The sequence below is a fragment of the Hyperolius riggenbachi genome, chromosome 11, assembly GCF_040937935.1.
Source record: "Hyperolius riggenbachi isolate aHypRig1 chromosome 11, aHypRig1.pri, whole genome shotgun sequence".
NCBI classification, from domain to species: Eukaryota; Metazoa; Chordata; class Amphibia; order Anura; family Hyperoliidae; genus Hyperolius; species Hyperolius riggenbachi.
The window spans coordinates 191,111,336-191,127,315 of record NC_090656.1 but is presented as its reverse complement, the minus strand read 5'-3'; the positions used below and the strand labels follow the sequence as shown (position 1 = coordinate 191,127,315).

The 15,980-nt window shown below is 43.4% G+C and overlaps 1 protein-coding gene across 3 annotated transcripts; it reads right to left on the bottom strand.

Annotated features, from left to right (window-relative positions):
• Positions 1-1,652: 1,652 nt before the first annotated feature.
• On the bottom strand, positions 1,653-15,808 carry C11H11orf68 (chromosome 11 C11orf68 homolog). 3 transcript variants are annotated; one of them, XM_068259945.1, is made up of 3 exons: positions 15,702-15,808; positions 5,930-6,036; positions 1,653-2,390 (listed from the first exon to the last, which is right to left on the bottom strand). In XM_068259945.1, exon 3 carries the CDS (start codon positions 2,378-2,380, stop codon positions 1,655-1,657), a length of 726 nt encoding a protein of 241 aa, XP_068116046.1. In that variant the 5' UTR covers positions 2,381-2,390; positions 5,930-6,036; positions 15,702-15,808; the 3' UTR covers positions 1,653-1,654. The 3 variants fall into 3 exon arrangements, with proteins under 3 accessions (XP_068116046.1, XP_068116047.1, XP_068116048.1); XM_068259946.1 differs by lacking the exon at positions 15,702-15,808 and adding an exon at positions 15,673-15,694; XM_068259947.1 differs by lacking the exon at positions 15,702-15,808 and adding an exon at positions 15,669-15,687.
• Between the last annotated feature and the right edge of the window lie 172 nt (positions 15,809-15,980).

Below are 15,980 nucleotides of genomic sequence, written 5' to 3'. Positions count from 1 at the left end.
GGACTATGAGAGGCAGTGACTTTTTCCTCCACTTTTGTGGGAGAAAATGTGAGTCCTATAGTCCAAAAAAATACAGTAGAATAGATCTACAGTGTCACCAGTGACCAATTATACAAAAATACAGTAATGTATAGCATAAACATGTACATATTTATTGTAAACACAATACATGGAAAACAAGTGAAACTATTACAAATTAAATGTAATTCACCTTTGTCTTTTTTCTCTTAATCTTAAATAAAAGTAAGTCGGTGTGGATAGGCCATATTTTCTGTACAGGCAGCAAATAACACCAGTTAGCCATTTTTTCCACTATTCCAATTAAGGTAAAGTTTCACTCAAAAATATATCACATCCTATCTCTGGACAAAATAAACCGTCTGTGGGGAGAACTGGTGGCACTGCCCACTGCTCTGCTTCTGTGTGTCCAGAGGTCCTTGGTGCACTGAGAAGACCGTGGGGGAGGAGTTTCCATGCAGCCATGTCTGTCCAGCATGCTCCTTCCAGTGAGTGGATAGCAGCCATGTTAATCAAAACCCACCATGATGATGAGAATACTGGAAGCTGCAGGGCTGGCAGCAATCTTGGGAGAGGGCAGTTTGGTATCCTCACTGCTCACGACAAGGGATCGGGTGAAATGAGAGAGGCAGTGGGGACTGCAGAGAGCTTTCCTTGGCCAGTGTCTCCTTTTCTTCCTGTAGGTGTATTCATGGGTGGGTATCTGAAGCGCTACTTTAAAGTGATCCTGAAAGGAAAAAAAATAGATACCTCAGTAGAGGGAAGCCTCTGTATAATCCAGAGATATTCCAGATCCTCTTACGCCCAGGGACCATGCACGAACGGCTTTATGTTACTCGCATGGGCAAAGTATGGTTACACACGTACAAGGAGGAAAGCACAATAAAAGGGTCCTGGGCAGCTGTGCTGGGGTCAAGGACAATCTGGGAAGCTCCTGGAGTAACTAGAGCAGTGATGGCTAACCTTAGCACTCCAGCTGTGACAAAACGACTAATCCCATCATGCCTCTGCCTCCTTGAGTATTGCAATGCCTCATGGGACTTGTAGTTCCACCACAGCTGGAGTGCCAAGGTTAGCCATCACTGATCTAGAGGCTTCTGAGTACTTAGGTAAGTATCTGGGGTTTTTTTTTTTTTTAGTTTTGCTTTAAAGAGAACCCGAGGTGGGTTTGAAGAATATTATCTGCATACAGAGGCTGGATCTGCCTATACAGCCCAGCCTCTGTTGCTATCCCAAACCCCCCTAAGGTCCCCCTGCACTCTGCAATCCCTCATAAATCACAGCCACGCTGCTGACAAACAGCTTGTCAGAGTTGGCTGTGTTTATCTCTATAGTGTCAGTCTGCTGCTCTCCCCGCCTCCTGCAGAACTCCAGTCCCCGCCTGCATCCCTTCCCTCCCTGCTGATTGGAAGGAAGGGACGGGGGCAGGGACTGGAGCTATGCAGGAGGCGGGGGAGCAGCTGAGACTGACACTACAGATGTAAACACAGCCTCACAGCACGGCTGTGATTTATGAGGGATTGCAGAGTGCAGGGGGACCTTAGTGGGGTTTGGGATAGCAACAGAGGCTGGGCTGTATAGGCAGATCCAGCCTCTGTATGCAGATAACATTCTTTAAACACACCTCGGATTCTCTTTAAGTCACTTCTATGTTAGTAACTTTGTTGGTAACTCGGGATCTTCTGGGAATACACTCCAGATCATAACGACTTTCATAAATGGTTGGACAGATTTGCCATTGGTTATTTCTATAGATGCCTAGGTAAGTGTAAACATCTGGTTTGTAGGCCAGTAGGCACTTTATGCCCGAGCTCCGGATGATGGCGTCTGTTTGCATGATACTTTCTTCGTCAGTAAAGTCATCAGTATACACGCATATAACGTGTTTGCTGTCTGGCATGTAGGGGCTCACTTTTGCTACGTTAAGGCGGCCTTCTACCACCGCAGTGGCCAAGCCATGCCAAGCGTGGTCAACTTTGAAACCTGTTTCTAAATGCATGAGCCACTTTCCAGACATCACCCCACAGTTAAGGGCGAGTTCACGGATGGCTTTATAGTTGATCTTGGATCCTGAGCTCTGAAGCTTCTCCCAAGCATCATGAAGTTCTTTTCCACCTTGGTTGTCAGGGCAAAATCCCGGCCCATATACTGCCAACCAGCCAACTGGTCCACATCCTTCCTCTGCATTTCCAAAACGAGAGACTTTTGAAGGACGATACGTTTCCAACCACTCTTCAAACTCGGCCCGTGGAGTCTTTCTCGCATCAAAAATTATCCAGGGGTCCATATCGGCAGCCATTGATTCTGCGGCATGGTCTTCTGCTCCTTTTGCCAATCTGTCGCCATCCTCCCAATCTGCCATTTTTGTAAAGCTACAACGAGAAGGAGACAAAATGATGTAGTGTCAATGGTGTAGTAAACACAAACATGCTGTGATAGAATAGCTGGTCAGCAGGAAAACATGAGTAGAGGTTTTATAAGGAATGAGGTTGTCCTCTGCTAGTGTATTCATGCATGACTGTAGTAGCTGTGGATCTGAACTCTTGCACAGGACAGAAGGAAAACAGAGATAAAGCACATTGTATGTATTTAGAGAGTTTAGCCTGTTTAAAGTGGATCGAGATAAACTTTTACTCATTGCATAGTTGTGTTCCTTTCATATACTGTAGTTTATTGGGTATTCCTCAAGCCAAATACTTTTTTTTGTTTGTTTTAATACTCAAATTCCCTATAAACTAAACAAGCCTCGCCCACAGCTCCTTTTGTGCCTTGGCACTATTAGAGCAATGTAACAAGGGCTTATGGGAGCTCAGTCTGCGTAGGAGGAGGATATGTTATTAGCCATAGATTTTAGAGGCAGAGGGGAGGAGAGGGGATTGAGCTGATGGCTGGAGATGCTATCAGCTTGCCTGTGTAATGTGATAAGCGGAACATGGCTGCTGTCATTGTATCACAGGAAGAAATAATCATATACAGTTGAAGCTGTTTGCAGCTAGATTTGCTGTGCTATCTACATTTTAGATAAGATATATAGACAAGTTACTTGTTATAGTTAGTTTTTCACCTCGGATCCGCTTTAATCCCCCCTCATTTGTGTCTAATTACAAGCTGTAATTTTATCTCCTCCCTGTGCCACAGCAGATAAGCTCATTTGAAAGCACAGTTCGTCCCTCGTTCTCTCTTCTCCGGAGTGCCACCATGGAGTTAGTTTACTATTCACCTGCTCCAGTACTGTCTTCTCTAATCTTCCTGACAGCCACATAGTCTATGCAGCATGGAGCTGCTGGGAGGAAGAGACGTGACAAGACGCATCACTGGTGCAGATAATTATTACACTGCTCCGCTACTCTGCTATGTGGGGAGAAGGTAGAGGGGGAAAGCCGTGTGTGTGTGTGTTTTACCAGCCACACAGGGGGAGATGGATCCAAAGAGGGGGCCCTATGCTAATTCTGCAGGGGGGAGGGTCCTATGGGTTGTTGCTGCACTCAGGTTCAAACTGACAACATTTTAACCAGAAACACTGTGGACGGGAAGGCAGTGTACTGTTTTCTTTTACTGCTTACAATGATGCATTTTTGAAGCTTTCAAGGGCCACATAAAATGGCAAGGAGGGCAGCGTTCGGCCCGTAGGCCGTGAGTTTGACACTTTTCCTATAGAGCCAGCAGATCCAATGAGGAACACTGTGTGGGAAATGAGGCCTCAGCAGCTACAGTATCTAAAAGCTTGGCTCATCTAGGTGGTAGGCAGGGGCATAATTATAAAGCATGACTCCACCACCCCCCCCAACCATAGCCACATTCTTCCGACTTAAGCAAGAGTGGCTACCCCTCTCCCCTCCACCAAATATTCTGTACAGATCACCTCAGGACTAAAGATGTCACCACCAGTAATACATTTCAGAATGTAAATCAGGGAGAGGAAAGATTTTACAATGGGCAAACACTGACTAAATAATCTGTAAATTCATATTGTAAATAATTAATATAAAAATAAGCAGTTTTATTCATGTTATTTTCTTTACAGTTCCTCTTTAAGTTGATGATTGCTTTCATGCATTTTATGCTGTATGGGGTATATTTTTAGGGGAATTTGTTTAGAATCTCACAAGGATAATTTACCATGTGAGTCCAAGACATTGAACAATCATTTTTTCTAGTTTCAAAACCTCTAGAAGTGGACCTTGGACCATTCTCAGAAACTTCAGATACACACGATTTTTATTGAAATACATATTCCAACAGCCAGGGGGCAAGAAATGCCCTGATCGGGTTGTCCTTAGACCCTTTGCCCAACATTGCAGGATTAAAAGCAAGGAGGCTGCCCAGGCACCAACCACATGTCACCACATTTATTGAAGAAAGTGCGAGGCTTTAACCCTCTGGGCGATACAATTAGATCGCCCAGGAGGGGGCGCAGCACTTTTTTTAATTTTTTAAATCATGCCCAGCGGCCCTTCGGCGATCAGAGTAAGCAGGAAATCCCGTTCAGAACGGGATTTCCTGCTGGGCTTCCCCGGTCGCCATGGCGACCGGGCGGGATGACGTCACCGACGTCGTGACGTCAGAGGGAGTCCCGATCCACCCCTCAGCGCTGCCTGGCACTGATTGGGGGGCTGCGCGGCACGGCGGTGAGCGACGGCGATCGGAAGTTACACGCAGCTAGCAAAGTGCTAGCTGCGTGTAACAAAAAAAAATTATGCAAATCGGCCCACCAGGGCCTGAGAACTCCTCCTTCGCGACATACCCCGAGCTCAGCTCGGGATTATCGCTCAGGAGGTTAATGAGGCTTTTAAACCATGCCATGTGGTACAAAAGGCGAGCTGGAGGAGGCTGGACATAGGTGGACCATTTGCAATGGCTGTTTCATGACCTTAGATGCTCGGTCATATGCACTGTGATTAAAACCACACTTCTGTGAATGTGAACCACCCACACTACATGTTTTAAGCTCCACACACACGCCACATGTCTGATAACGACCACCTCTGTCAAGAATCCAGCGTCTGTACGGCAGCCCCTGACCCTTCTCAATTAGAGCATTGTTCTCCCTCTTTACCTAGTTCCTGCGTAACCAGGGCTGTGGAGTCGGTACAAAAATCATCCGACTCCGACTCCAGGTACCCAAAATTTCTCCGACTCCTTAGTCCAGTGATAGGCAAACTTGGCTCTCCAACTACAAGTCCCACAATGCATTTGCCTTTATGAATCACGACTGTGGCTGTCAGACTCCTGCAATGCATCGTGGGACTTGTAGTTCCTTAACAGCTGGAAAGCCAAGTTTGCCTATCACTGCCTTAGTCTAATTTTTACAAAGGCTGTGGATTTGGTTCAAAAATCATCCGACTCCAGGTACCCAAAATTACTCCGACTCCACAGCCCTACGCATAACATCATTCCAACAATGCTCCATCGTTCCGCCTTCCCCTCGCATAGCAACAGAATGTTGTCAGCCTGAGCCCTGCAATGTCACTCAAGCGATCGGGTACCGATCCTTTTAGATAGCAAAATTTTCTAGGCAAATCTGGGAACCACAAAAGACTTCAGAAAACAGATGCTATTTCTCATTCCCAAGGGATCCCAGAGCTTTCCCAGGATCTTCAAAATGAAAAGCTATCTTTCCAGTAAAAGGTGTACAGGGCACATACACTGCTGTCAATTGTCAAATGAAATAAATCAGGGAACTTTCACCCTCAGGTAACACAGCACGATGGGCAGCTTTAGTGAAGATTTCCCCATGGGCATTCATCACACACTACAAGGTGGACTCTACAACTTTGCCAAAATTGGTCAGAAAATGATTCCGCTTCTCATGTAGCCTCCAGAGATTAGTTGGGTTTCAGTTTGATTATAAGTAATCAAATTACTGATCCCATCACCAATATCACACGTTTTCTGCAAAAAGGGGCCTTACCTGAGGGGGAGTCACGTCCAGGATCCAGTGTCAAGTTGAAATACCCTCTGAGGTGACGAGGTTATCAGAAGGAAAGTCCTCAAAATCCTTCAGTATCTTCAGGAGACCTGTTTTTAATTGGGGGCATACATGTTATTCAAACTAAAAAGCCAGTTATCAAAGAGGAAATGCAAAAATATCTACCATTGTAATCGGATACATCAGATCATGCTAAGGGAAAGTAACCAACACACCTCCAGATTCTCATTTGACAATATTTTATAAACTCTGAGTGTTTTTGTTGTAACGGGAGTAGGAGAGGTTATAAGACTCCCAGCTTGCATTTGTTAAAATTGTACAGAAGTGAAGGTACAATTAAAGCCCAACTTCACCAAAATATTTTGAACAATTTTAGACAGAATGGGGAAAAGCAGCACGGTGGTGTAGTGGATAGCACTCTCGCCTTGCAGCACTGGGTCTCTGGTTCGAATTACAGGGCACTTTCTGCATGGAGTTTGTATGTTATCCCTGTGTCTGTGTGGGGTTTCCTCCATGCACTCTAGTTTCCTTCCACTTCCCATAAAACATACAGATAAGTTGATTGGATTCCTCTTAAAAATTGGCCCTGGACTACGTTACATACACTACATGATACATACATAGACATATGACTCTGAGGGAAAGTTAAGTGACAAGACAATATGCTCTGTACAGCATTGCAGAAGATGTCGGCGCTTTATAAATACTAAATAATACTCTTACCCACATAGGACCACCTCATGTATATCAGTAGACATAGGGGTTGGCAACGCTCAGCTTCCAAGACTAGAGGCATTCAGAAATGTGCAGTGAATATGGCACTGATATAAATAGCCGCTGTATAACTCCCATCTCTTCTTTGTGGACATTCTTTGTCTGTGTTATTCTGGGCATCGAGCTACGAGCCAGAACTGAGAACACCCAAGTATACAGCAGCTATTTCCAGCTCACAGTACCCTGCCAGACCTGCCCCAGTCATCCTTAAACATGCGCAGCAATGGTACCCACTGATCTGAAAATGTGATCTAATTGATCATCAAACTGGTAGACTATTTTCTCTCCGTTAACATTCAATGATTTTTTTAATAGATTGCATCTCTTCAGAAAATTTGTTGTGACAAGTGGAAAATCACAATAATTTGTCAAAATCATATGTGTATTATTGTTTTAGTATTTATACAGCGCTGACATCAGTGCAGCATATATATTGTCTTGTCACTTAACTGTCCCTCTGAGGGGCTCACAATCTAATCCATAGTGTGTGTGTGAGAGAGTGTGTGTGGGTGTGTGGTGTGTGGTGTGTGGTGTGTGGTGTGTGTGTGTGTGTGTGTGTGTGTGTGTGTGTGCGCGCGCACAGTAAAACCTTGGGTCAAGAAAAGGTGGCCATATATTATCAATGGCCACCAGATCAATCATCAGATAAATCCCCCTCTGATCAAATGAAAGAGGGGTCTACAGGGCTGTGGAGTTGGAGCAATTTTAGGTACCTGGAGTCAGAGTCGGGAAAAAAGCACCGACTCCGACTCCTAATGAATTTAAACTGTAATTAAAATAGAAAATATGATAAAATGTTCTATTTCTCAGAAAATAGTCATCATAAATAATTTATACATACAGGAATAGCTGTGCTTAGTCCACAAAAATAGCAGTCCCCATATTTTTAAAGTCAGATATACATATCTGATTGTGACTGTATATATGATGTGTACACAGGAATCTCTTATATATACTAAATAACATCTATGCTGTAAGAATGAAGCCTGATGTGTGGCCGTGTCACTAATAGAGATGGTCAATGAGATGGAAATAATTCTGCATTGATGCTGATTTATGCAAATGTATGCACTCTCTTTGCTCATGAAATCAAATAATTTGATATGTTGTTAAAATTTGGTTTTGTGACTATGAATTAAAGGTTACCTAAGGCGGATGAAAAGAAAAGTTTTATACATACCTGGGGCTTCCTTCAGCCCCCTTCAGGCCAATCAGTCCCTCGCTGTCCTCCTCCACCACCTGGATCTTCTGCTATGAGTCCCGGTAATGCAGCCAGTCAGCGCAGTCCAGCCGTGTGCCACTTCCACAGCCAGGAGGGATCTGCACCTGTGCAATAGTGCTGCGCAAGTGTAGTATGCTCCCGGCAGCAGAGTGTGTGCATGGGCACTACACCAGACTGGCTCAAGTACCTGGACTCATAGCAGAAGATCCAGGTGGCGGAGGAGGACAGCGAGGGACTGATTAGCCTGAAGGGGGCTGGAGGAAGCCCCAGGTATGTATAAAACTTTAATTTCATCTGTCTCAGGTTTACTTTGTTACACAGTAGTACTATACTCTATGCACTCCCCACAGTGCTGCAGGGAATCCACTGAGAATGTTGTGCACATTGAACACAGAGGTGTTGTCTATCACCCATAAACCTGGTTCAGATTGTGCATGGAGAATGTGTAATAGAGGAAGAATCTCTTCATTCTCCCGCAGAATACCTGCACATCACTCTTACATGTACCCACAGTCACATTGCCTAGGACCTGATCCATGTTCAGATTGCGCATGAAGAATGTGTAATAGAGGAAGAATCTCCTCATTCCCCTGCAGAGTACCTGCACATCATTCTTACATGTACCCACAGTTACATTGCCTAGGGCCTGATTGATGTTCTTTGTTCCGGTCTGTACCTTTTACAAGTACTCTTACCAAGGACTAATTTTAAATTTGGCAGTCTACATAACCTTCTCACTTCAGTTGTCTTTTAAAATTCCTAAGTTATGGCAGTTAAGAGACGAATTTCATGTTACATACTTTCAATCAACAAGATTGTAATATGCAAATTAGAGGAGTCAAGGTCGAGGAGTCGGAGGAATCAAAGTCGGTGGATTTTTGTACCGACTCCACAGCCTTGGGGGTCTATTACCTGCCCACACACACTGCACACAGAAATCGTCCATACAAGGAAATTGTCATGAGTCGAGGAGCAATTTTGGCTACCTGGAGTCGGTGGTTCCATAAACTGAGGAGTCGGATGATTTTTGTACCGACTCCACAGCCCTGGCTTCTCCGATGTCCAAATCTGCTGTCAGGATATGTGGTACAGACACCTGATAATAATGTAGAGAAGACTCAAGACAGTGGGGGAGCCAGTACATATTACCTTACCAGAGTTTACGCACTACACATAGGGGGAGACTACGCCGCTACTGGCGCTCCCCCCCAACCGAGCCCTAAAGACTGAGATCTTTCCAACATGACAGATTGTATCCATGCCAGAATCCATGCCGTTAGTATCGGCGGGTAATTCGTAAGTCGGGCGTTTGTAAGTCGGGGACTGCCTGTACTAAAACGAACCTGAAAAAGTTGGATACTCTCCTATGGAAAGGGTATGCTCTGGAAGACAAGATAGTCCGTACTGAGCATGTGCGAGCTTGTGCAATACAGATGCACTCATCTTCAGAAGCACTCGAGGACGCAAGTGCTTCCGAAGCCTTCCTGAAGGTGCGGACTTTCATAGGGGGACAGTGGTGGACCGAGGGCATGGAGAGAGGACTGGGGAGGCTCTATGGGATCCAGAGCCTTGCCTCGCCATAGGTGACTATCTCACTTTGTTTTTTCATGTTTGCTTTAGCTTTGCTTAAAGAGAAACTAACTAAGAATTGAACTTCATCCCAATCAGTAGATGATACCCACTTTCCCATGAGAAATCTATTCCTTTTCTCAAACGGATCGTCAGGAGGTTCTGCATGGCTGATATTATGGTGAAACCCCTCCCACATTGTGATGTCAGCAACTCACAGCTCTGAGGTCTTGACATCACACTGTGGGAGCCATGTTGCATTGTGGAAATAACAGCCATTTCCAACGGGCAAAAAAGTAAGCAGCATCTCCTTCCAGTGACATCACCTGCCAGCAGTAACAATGTCACCATGTGATAAATGTCAGAATGTAAATAAGGGAGAGGAAAGATTTTACAATGAGCAAAACCTGACTAAATCATTATAAATAATTATTGTAAAAATTAAGCACTTTTTTATTACATTATTTTCACTGGAGTGTGATGCTGGGTACACACTATGAGATTTTCTGGCCGATTTACTGTCGGATGGATTATTTCCAACATGTCCGATTTACTTGCCGATCGATCTTCGAGCATTTTCCGATCGATTTCCTATTAAAGTGAACGGAAATCGACCGGAAAATGCTTGGAAATGGATCGGAAAGCAAATCGGACATGTTGGAAATAATCGATCCGACAGTAAACCGGCCAGAAAATCTCATAGTGTGTACCCAGCATGAGGCTCAGTTCACACCTGAGCAGATTCTCCAGTAGCCAACCGGAGCAGAGCAGTTCACTTGGAGTACAGAGCAGTGTCGTTTCCACCATAGACTTCAATAGGAAATGCAACCGCTTGTATTGAAAAATCATACAGGTCGGGGCTTTGTTTTCCACTGACCTCAACAGACCAACAAGTGTAAATTAGTAACATAGGATCCATCAACTGTCTGGTTTCTTATTCTGCATTCTGATGCACAATGAGCCTAAGAAGGTGCGTGATATCAGGCAGATTAAGTAGGTGCATATTATTAGGTAGTACAATTGGATGCATTTTAATACTTTGAGTAAGTAGGTGTATATTGTTAGGAGTGCAGGTAGAAGTATTTTTATTAGGTAATACAACTGGTTGCATTTTAATAGTAAGGATAAGTAGGCGTATGTTATTAGGTGGTGTAATTAGTGTGTGTAAGAAGGTTCATATTATTGTGTAGTGTAAGTAGATACAGCTTATTAGATAGTGTAAGTGGGTGCATTTTGATTAGGTAGTATAGGTTAATGTTATTAACTAGTGCAAACAATGGCATATTAATAGAAAGCCTGCGTTCCCTTTCACACTGGTGCATTGCACTGGCCAATGGAAATCTATGGGGCAATTCATAATGACGCGGTGCATCGCGGTGTAACTTTTTGCTTTCACGACGCCAAACGCATACCTATGTTATTGTCAATTTGCATGGCGACGCGCGGCATACCGGAAGTCAATTAAGTCTAAGGCGACACGTACATTTAAAAAAAAATCTTGCGTTACCATTGCAGCACGCATGCGCGGAAGCGTATTTTAGCAATACACTTTCGCCCAGTTCCTTTATTCAGCCGCAGGAAGTGAGAGCTAAAGAGACTCACTTCCTGCTTGGCCTGCTGCCAAACAGGGATTACCACGTATTAAGGCCTTAAACACACGCAACACTAAACTTGGCACAAGCAACCAGACGGGGACACCTCTCTAGTGAGTGAATAGATGCCCTGATGTGGCAAGTAGTTAACCCCATCACCCGCCAATTGCAGAAATATTAGACAGCCTTACATTGCACGCTGGATGTAGTCTTTAAAGTGTACCCGAGGCGACATGACATCATGAGATGAACATGTATTTACAGTACAAAACATAATAATAACGCTGTTCTGTTTTTGTTTTGTTTTTTTTCATTTTGCTGCCTGAAAGAGTTAATTTTTAGACATGCAAGTGAAAGCTTCTGTCCTCTACTATAGTAAACCTCACTGATAAGCAAATTACAGCCATAAAATTTTCCTGGCAGAATATAACTTCTGAGAGCAGAGGGAGATAAAATACATGAACTATTGACCTCTAACTCTGGGACATGTAATAGACTGCCATTGAGCAGAGACAATAACGGATTCAATCTGCTTTGTAAATGTTTAAATATAATATAAAATAGTGGCTGAATTAAGGGTTCTGCCTCTTACACAGGAGACCTGGGTTCAAATCTCGGCCCTGCCTGTGCAGTAAACCTGCACTTTAGTAAGGGGTTTCTTGGGCAAGTCTCCCTAACACTGCTAATGCCAACTAAGTGCGCACTCATGGCTGCCTCGCAAGCACTTTGAGTCTGACAGGAGAAAGGCGTTATACAAATATTGGAATTATTATTATATTAAAAAAATATTTTTAGGATCTTAGGAGTAGAAGGATTAATACAATTGTCAGTTTCATTGGTTTATTTTTACCTCAGGTTCACTTTAAAGGACTCAAGAGGCGAAATCATAAATGTATTTTTATAAATTGGCTGCCAGCGGGATCCCGGAGGAGACCGGAGCTGCAAAGAGGGACCCAAATGACTTACGCCCTAGGTAAGTAAAAATACATTTAAGAATCGCCTTGTGAGTCCTTTAAGTTAAAATATTCCATTAGTTTGAATTATGGGAAAAAAATTGTTCCATGAATAAGGACATTTTTAATATTTTTGCCTATTTGTCCCTTTACATAAAAATGACTAAAACACTGAATATTTATAAACGCAATGCACCAAATTAGCTACAAAAAAGTGAACAAATAATTTTGAAACCCAAAGTGGATAAATGCAGAACTGCTAAATTTTGTCTGTTTATTAAAGTGTAACTGTCGAGATTAAAATAAAAAAATCGATTCTTTATTTTTATCTGGTAAACAAGTAATAAAGATGCTAACCAGGCAATCCAAAAGTTAAAATCACTATTACTTTTCTTGTTTATAAATGATCATTCCCCAGTTTACCTGACTTATTCGGTACACACAAAATTTGGTACACTAAAAGGAAGTTGCAGGGCACGCTGGGTTGTCCTTTTTTTTGCTTCTCTACTTCCCCTCAGACTTAACTAATGCAGCCTGATTGGCTGAAGCCTCTTTCCCTCCTGTTTTCCCCTCCCACACCTGAGTTCCTCTCTGATTGGCCAATATTTATCATGCCGAGACAATGCACTTTCTATAGTGAAGGGCGGGCAAATCAGGCAGAGGAGAGTAAGGGAGGAAATTACATCAGGATTGGCTTTAAAATAGCTTCACTTAAAATGGGAAATGCTAAGAAGGATTTTCTCTTTTTTTACTGCAGAAAAATCACTATAATCAAAACGTGGACAGTGCAATACATATGTTACGTAAGTAGAGCAAGTATTTATCTACTTATATATGTGGGTTTTTTTCTGAGATACTATGGCTGACAGCTCCTCTTTAATGTTTTAACTACCTTGTGGCCGGAAATTGTTAAAATGGACCTTCATGGGTCACTAAAAAAAAAAAAAAAAAAAAAAATTATGACTCTACCATAGATTACATTAATTCATGGCTATCAATCCACTTATCATATTTTTCTGCCCATAAGACACGCCTTTTCTCCCCCACAAGTGGGGGAGACAAAGTTAGTGCATCTTATGGGCTGAATGTACTGCATATGCTCCTCCCCACAATCCCTGCGGCTTGAGCCCAGCTAGCATGTTTTTCCCTATGGGGGAGGAAACTGCCCACTAAATGGCAATAGCAAAATCCAATGAATTATAGCACTGTCAATCTTAGGTGGTAGGACAGTAATGTATAGACATACAGGCCATGTACAGTGCCACTGAAAACAGAGGAGTTTGTCAAGTACTACCGAGGCACAAAGAAAGGAACATGCACACTAGGGTGAAGCCAGTTATAACTCCTGCAATGGGTGTAGCTACCGAGTTACAGGTCACACTGCACAATTTACACTCTCCCTCCAGCAAAAACCTTCTTACATCTCTAGCGGTGACCACACCAGTGTAAATCCTCTATCTTTTCTTTCGTACTTTCTGGTCTAGCTACTAACGCTCCGTCCTGGACTGGCTGCCGGCCCTGCTGTACATAGGGATTGGCTGAGATGGGACTTCCAGGTCCCACCCACATAGGTATCAGAGCCAAAAATCCATTACTATTGGCTCCGATACCTCCGCAGGCTGTACCTAGTAGTCCCATGTCCACCAAGCCCTATGCACTGCAGGGCTGGCAGCCAGCTTAGTGGGTAAGCTACACAAGTCACCCCTACACCATGGAGGCACCAGGTTTAGTATTTTTTTCCCCTGGTTTTTGTCCTCTAAACCTAGGTAGGTCTTGTGGTTTGGAGAGTCTTGTGATCTGGAAAATCCAGTATATATCTATATATTTATTGTCCACTAATGAAACAATACTCCTCAAAAACTTCGACACCACCCGGTAACACTATATTTATTTGAGCAGCTGCATAGCTGCAACACACAGCAATAACAAAAGGCAGCAGGTAGCTTGAAATAAAAATAAAATTCTCTTTATTTTTTGTCATATAACAAGCCAGTTGCATTTACACATTTCGAAGTCAGAATGTGTAAAACTATTCAGATTGTTCTATGCCACTCTCCTCGCTAAAGGCTCAGAAACTGCCAACTTTCCATACAAAAGACTATTGAGACAATAATATAAATCGCAAAGCATTTGATTATGCAACTGTCCCTTAAACTTAAAGGGGAAGTGTTGTGAAAATAATGTAATTAATAAAATAGCTTTTTTTATAGCATTGCATCATTCTCTAATATTTGCAGTCTACAAAGTACATTCTGCATTTTAAACTATGAAACAGAGCAGAGCTGATGACCATTTGGACTTCCCTGAAGTAAAATCTTATCTGAAGTTGCCTTTCACTGTTTCTTTGATCTATTAGGCCTGGTACACACCAAAAACCGCTAGCAGATCCGCAAAATGCTAGCAGATTTTAAAATGCTTTTTCTTATTTTTCTATAGCGTTTCACCTACCATTTTGCGGTTTTGGGAAGCGTTTTTGGTGTAGTAGATTTCTTATACTGTTACAGTAAAGCTGTTACTGAACAGCTTCTGTAACAAAAACGCCTGCAAAACCGCTCTGAACTGCCGTTTTTCAGAGCGGTTTGTGTTTTTCCTATACTTTACATTGAAGGCAGAAACGCCTCCACAATCTAAAATCTGCAGCAGCCCGGGAGTATGCGTTTCTGCTAAACGCCTTCCGCTCTGGTGTGCACCAGCCCATTGAAATACATTACCCAAGCGTTTCCACATCCGCAAGCGGAACGCAAAAAGCTGCCGAACCGCTCTGGTGTGCACTGGGCCTTAATGCTTCAGAAAATAGCACTGCTCTCTGACTAAATTAGTCAGAGAACTCAGAGAAGCTCTTTTGCATAGCTTGACTAGTTTACTGCATTCTACTAGGTCACTACAGTGCCTCAACTTTGATTGCTCAACCTGCAAGCTAGCAACGTGTTCCATTGCTATGCAGTTGGGGCAGAGGGCGTACAAAGCTGTGTGGTTGTGGCATCATACGGTGGGCAGGGCGAGTGGGGAGAACAAATCTCTTGGTGCGCTAATCGAGTTGAGGGGATCGAGTGGGAAACCCCATAGATCAATGTCCACTGGCCCCCAAATCTGGTCGCATCCAGTGATTTATAAGGAAGAAGGATGGACACGAAGACCCTTGCCCATGGCCTTCAGGCATGACGCATGCTTTGGTTACCACCTCACTTACGTAACTTTACTGAACCTATTCGGTTAGTGGCGTGGATAGTGTTTCCTGCTGAATCCCTTATTTCTTATAAATTGGTGGAGGCAACCAGGTTGCCGCGAGCAGGAAGCAGCCATGGATCTCTTCAACTAGTCTAGTGCCACTCTTGGTCAATGAGCGGCGGAGGCCATTGAGGGCCACTGTACACACACTAGATTCTTGACATTGGTCGCCTCGGTTGAGTTTCATCTAGTGTGTGTAAGAGGCTTAACACTTCATCTGACAGATCAATTCTAGCAAAATTTCTGGCTGTGTGTAATCAGCAAAAAGGCACAGTTGTTCAAAGTCTACAACCATGATAGGTAGTCAAGAGTCAACTGTTTCTCAACAGCAGCAGCAAAACACTAAATAAGATGAAGCAATACTAAATAAGAAGGCCCAATACTCGCATATAGAGAACGTTACTCGGCTGTCTTACTAGAGGAAAGGCTCCGTTGTCACCAGTCTGCAGAATACCACTTCCGGTTGCAGGCCCGGTTGCCTAGGCGACAGCCATGTCTGTTTTCGATACTCCAAAAACTTTATTAACATCAAGGAAATACACGACAAACAGGACCGCATTCTAAAACAACGCAGAACAGCGACCGCTATGACACCGACGGCACAGAGAACGATTATTCTGCAGTTTATACAAAACTTGATATACATATTCAACATATTATCCGCTTTATACTGTAATATCCCTAGAACCCCGCCC